The 4953-nt window shown below is 56.7% G+C and overlaps 1 protein-coding gene across 1 annotated transcript; it reads right to left on the minus strand.

Annotated features, from left to right (window-relative positions):
- Positions 1 to 1226: 1226 nt before the first annotated feature.
- Positions 1227 to 4024, minus strand: LOC102721596. Its single transcript, XM_040528809.1, has 2 exons — positions 3937 to 4024; positions 1227 to 1591 (listed from the first exon to the last, which is right to left on the minus strand). The coding sequence occupies exons 1-2, from the start codon at positions 4022 to 4024 to the stop codon at positions 1227 to 1229; spliced, it is 453 nt and encodes a 150-aa protein (XP_040384743.1).
- Between the last annotated feature and the right edge of the window lie 929 nt (positions 4025 to 4953).

The following is a 4953-nucleotide window of genomic DNA, read 5'->3' on the forward strand; positions in this document are numbered from 1 at the left end:
AGGCATCCGAGGCCACCGGGCAAGGGGGCGAAGTGCCTCTCAGGCCCCGATGGGGCCTTAGGCCATTACTTGGCCCGAGGGCTTCTTTCGCCAACTCCGACCTAGGTCGCTCTGCCTCGAGGGTAGGGTTTGTCGAGACCGCTGGGGTAGAGAAGGTGCCTCCGTGTTCCACGACGAGTGCCGCACTAATTACATGCGGTGTCACCGCTATGTATAGGAGGAGTGGTTCTCCCATTTTGGGGCCACGAGGGTGGGCGGGGAAGAGAGATATCGCTTGAGGTCACAAAAAGCTCATTCTGCTTACTCAGTCCACACAAATATCCCTATTCTTTTCAATAATTTTAACAAGGGCAGCGCTCGCTCTCCTAGTCTCGATATGAATTGACTTAAGGCGTTCATGCATCCGATGACGCACTACACGTCCCTAAGATTTCTAGGGGGGTTGCATTCCCTATATTGCCTTGATCTTCTCAGGGTTGGCTTTGATGCCATGGGCAGAAACCAAAAACCCTAGAAGCTTGCCATCTGGGACCCCAAAAACGCACTTTTCGGTGTTCAGCTTCATACGCATGGTCCGGAGACTATCAAAGGTCTCGGCCAGGTCCAAGACAAGGTCTCTTGGTTGCGACAAGGTCATCCACATTCTCTTCAACATTACGTCCTATTTGGCTATCCAGGGTAATGCGAGTAGAACGCTGAAAAGTGGGGCCTACATTCTTTAAACCAAAAGGCATAGATACATAACAGTAAGTGCTGACGGGTGTAATGAATACAGTTTTGTCCTCATCTTCCCTAGCCATAAGGATCTGATGGTATCCTGAATATGCATCTAGCAAACACAAAAGGTCACACCCCGCAGTGGAGTCAACTATCTGATCTATGCGTGGCAGGGGGAAAGGGTATTTAGGACATGCCTTGTTGAGGTCGGTGTAGTCGGTGCACATGCGTAGCTTGCAGTTGGCCTTCGAGACGACCACCGAGTTGGCCAGCGATTCCGGGTGCATTACTTCCCAAATGAAGCCAGCCTTCAGGAGGCGAGCTACATCCTTTCGGATGAATGCCTGCCTCTCCGGGGCCAGTTGTCGTACCTTCTACCGGACTGGCCTCGCGTTTGGCCGCATGGCTAGATGGTGCTCGATCACCTCCCTAGGCACCTCGGGCATGCCCGATGGCTTCCATGCAAACACGTCGGCATTTGCCCGCTGGAAGGAGGCAAGCGCGTATTCCTATTTGGCATCCAGGCTGCCGCCGATCTTGGCGGCCTTGGACGGATCATCGCCAAGCTGGATGAGCTTGATGGGCACCTCATCACTCGAGATGATCCGCTTCTTCGGGGCCCATGAGGCTGATGCCTCTGGCCCCTGGTCGGTGGATGCGGTGGTGGTGGCCGTGGCGAGGGCGTTGGCTCGCATCTCTGCACATGCCAATGCCATCTTCACATCGTCGTGCACCGTGATGGGGCCGTTAGGGCCCGGCATCTTGAGTTGGCAGTAGGCGCAGCGGGTGACCACCATAAACTTCACCAACGCTGGCCTGCCAAGCATGACATTGTAGCGCAGACTGAGGTCCGCCACGTCGAAATCGACCCGCTCTGTGCGGAAGTTGGCGGGTCCCCCAATAGTTACAGGGAGCAATGTAATATCCCAACCCAAGGCTTATTAGGACTTGATAGAATACTCATACCAACAAGTTGCAACTTCTTTTCCGGAAGCTTATCTCAAGAGAACTCCAAGGTTAAGCGTGCTTGGCCTGGAGCAATCTTGGGATAGGTGAGCGATCGGGAAGTTATTCCCGGGTGTGCATGAGTGAAGAAAAAGTGCGCAGGAAAGATGTGTGTTGGTTGTGTGAGGGAAGTCTTGATGTCCTAGAGCACGGGCCCAACCTAGGGGGTTCCTAGGGTTAGGGCGTGACAAGCGAGATCTGTCCTAGGGGCCAGACATGTCCCGGCGTTACCCCAATAATGGGGAGGGATGGCTTGAGGTGCCCCAATAATGGGGAGGGATGGCTTGAGGTGCATCCCTGGGGCCTTGATGGTGTCGAAGGCCTTAGGGGACATGAGGTTGAGGGTCGTGCCACCGTCTATGAGAACACGGCCCCCTTGACATTGCAGATGGTTGGGGAGGTCACCAGGGCTAGGTGGCCGCTACTAGCGATGCTCACAGGGTGGTTGGTCTGGTCGAAGGTAAGGGACAGCTTAGACCATCGGGACCGCTGCACCGCCTCGTGGGATGCCACTATGGCTAGAAGCTTATGCTTCATAGCCTTGAAGCTACGATGGAAGGCAGGGTGGTGACGGCATGCTCTGCTTCCTGGAAGTTGAGGTCGTCATCATCGTAATCAGCGGGGGTCGATCGCTTAGCCTTTTCTCGCTGGTTCTCCGCGGGGCCACTGGAGCTTTGCCCTTGCGATCTTCCTTCTTCTCCTGCTCATACTGTCGCACACGCTCGACCAAATTTTTGACCGATTGATAATCAGCAAGGCTGTGGCGGGAGGTGTTATGCACCGAGCACCATTTTTCCGCCGACCGCTCTGTGTCGACAGACTCACTACGGTTACCCGAGGCCTCCCCTTTAGCTGGGGATGCGCAGCACCGTCGACGACGAGGACGTGCCCTTTTGACGATATCTTCTTCCACCGCTTGCTTCGTCGGCCCTCATGGGACGCGGACGCCGCCATGGCGGGGTGAATGTGGCTGGTCTGGAAGGGTTCTAGGCCCATGCCTCCTCCCTCTAAGCTACGCGATTGGCAAGCTCAAAGAGCTCGCCTATGCTCTCGGGCTCCTGGGAGGCGATCTTCTCCAACATGTGTTTATGCTGGACACCATTCCTGCATGCATAAATAACCGCATTAGCAGGAATGCATGCGATGGTGTTGCGTACCTGGTAGAACCGCTGGATGTACTAGCGAAGGGACTCGTCGTCCGGTCACTGCACGGCGTGGAGGTCTGCCGCCTTCCTCGGGTGAGGTACGTGCCGTTGAAGTTCATGATGAACTATTGGCACAAGTACTCCGAGGAGTGCACAGATGCCGCCAGGAGGTTCATCAGCCAGCCTCGCGCCTAGCCCTTCAGCGCCATGGGGTAGAAGTTCACCATGACGTGATTGTCGCCCCCCGCCACCCCAATGATCGCAGTGTAGATCTGGAGAAACTCGGCGAGGTTGACGCTACTGTCATACTTCTCCATCAAGTGGGGCCAAAATTTTGAGGGCAAGCAGACGCTCTGCAGGCTCACCACAAAATCTTGGCATCCACCCCCGGAGGATGGCTATGGTGGGGGCACGTATTCTTGTGCCAGGAAGGTGTCCCCATTAAGGGAGAGGCGCTGCCTGTGGTGTGTGCTGTCAGAAACGACGGGGTCCGCGTCGCCGGTCTGCAGGAGCGCACTCCCCCTGAGGACCTGTGCGTCGCGGCACTCATCACGTCGTCTCTCGGTGTTCAGGCGAGCGTCGCTCTCGGCATAGAGTTCACTCGCCCGCACACCGCTGGTTGCAGATGGCGATGGGTAACGGCGAGCCCAAGCCACCGAGGTCATTCTCCGCGCCCATTGTCGCGTCGCATCCGAGGTGGGGTTTGTGCTACGGGAGGCCGCCGTTGATGTGGTCAGTAGCCACTAGCTGATGCTGCTGTGCTGTCGTGACCAGCTTGGCCACGTCGTCCAGCCAGCGTTGGTTGCTAGTCCCCGGGTCAGGGGTGACCAGGGGATGGCGTAAGAGCGCCTCGGTGGCCTAGAGAGCGCCCTCAGGGGTCCCAGACTCTAGGCGGCGTCGCTTCCTGCCCCTGTGCTGCGCATCGACACGCTCATCGAGGAGGGGCGTAGAGGCATCTGCATTAGCCGTGGCTACTCGCTGTGGGGTCTTCGCCGAGGAGGGGCGCCGAGAAGATGCCATCCACGAGGGTGTCTGCGATGCCGGTAGTGGGGTGTGTTATCGCCCTTACCGGCCGCGTCGCTGTCATCCTCAATGTCCACCACCACACCTAGGTCGCGGGGCGGGGGCAGAACGCGGTTCTCTTGTCCTGCTGCCATCACTGACTAATGATTGCGATCGAAGAAGGTTCCTTCTCAAAAGGCGGATAGGAGAGGCTTTCAAAAAACCCAAACGACGCACCCCCTACCTGGCGCGCATGTTGTCGCTGAACTCCCTTTGTGAGTTTGGCCCAGGGGTGCAGGGTTGAGTCCAAGAAAAGCCTTGTGAACTAGAGAGTATGCAGGAGGAATTATACAGGTTCAGGCCACCGCAAGGCGTAATACCATACTCCTGTTGCTTGAGCACTATCCGAGTAAATGCGTACAAGCTTTTGAAGGATTATTCTTGTCTCTTTTTTTCGTCCCCTCCAACGGTTAGGCAAGGCCTCCTTTTATACTAGTAAGGGGACACCACAATCGCCCTGTCTCACCAACTACCGATGTATCGGCTATCATTACGTTACAGCTACAGCTCCTCATCACGTTCGGTCGACGCCGTGGTGATCTACTGGTGTCACGCGGCTCCGGTTCAATCCCATCCATCAGAGAGTAGGTGTGGTGGGCAGCCTTGTTGTCCTCACTTGGTCCCATAAATCAGAAGGCCGGCCGAGAGGGTGGCCACGCCTCTCCTACCCGGTCCCATCAGTTAGTCCCTAGACTTTAGGACCAGCGGTCGTTCGGACCAGCCGCCCTCTCTTCTCCACAGCTGTGCATCACATTAAATCCGACGGTGACAGAGAGGGAATAGTATATCCCTATGATGATAGGGGCATCGTCACCATGTCAGGGACACCTGTTCACTTTTTGCCTCTTTTTCTGTGGGGAGCGAACAGTGGGCGCATGCTCACCCGTGCTGCCTTTGTTGCGGCGCAGGCGCACACCCGCGCCCATCATGCGGGCAGTGCATGCTCCAGGCCCCCTCCCATCGCAATAACTGCGGTGGTTGGGCGTCAGGGTTGTGCTCACCGCATAGTGGGCCCCGTGGCTCC

This window comes from Oryza brachyantha, chromosome 11 (genome assembly GCF_000231095.2).
Source record: "Oryza brachyantha chromosome 11, ObraRS2, whole genome shotgun sequence".
In the NCBI taxonomy this organism is placed as follows: Eukaryota; Viridiplantae; Streptophyta; class Magnoliopsida; order Poales; family Poaceae; genus Oryza; species Oryza brachyantha.

Excerpts from the sequence above, each read along its gene's own strand:
- LOC102721596 (XM_040528809.1), bottom strand. The coding sequence starts at position 4,024 with ATGGCAGCAGGACAAGAGAACCGCGTTCTGCCCCCGCCCCGCGACCTA. Across the intron at positions 1,592-3,936 it reads GGATGACAGCGACGCGGCCG|AGCGGGTCGATTTCGACGTG; the intron begins GTAAGGGCGATA and ends ACTTCCGCACAG.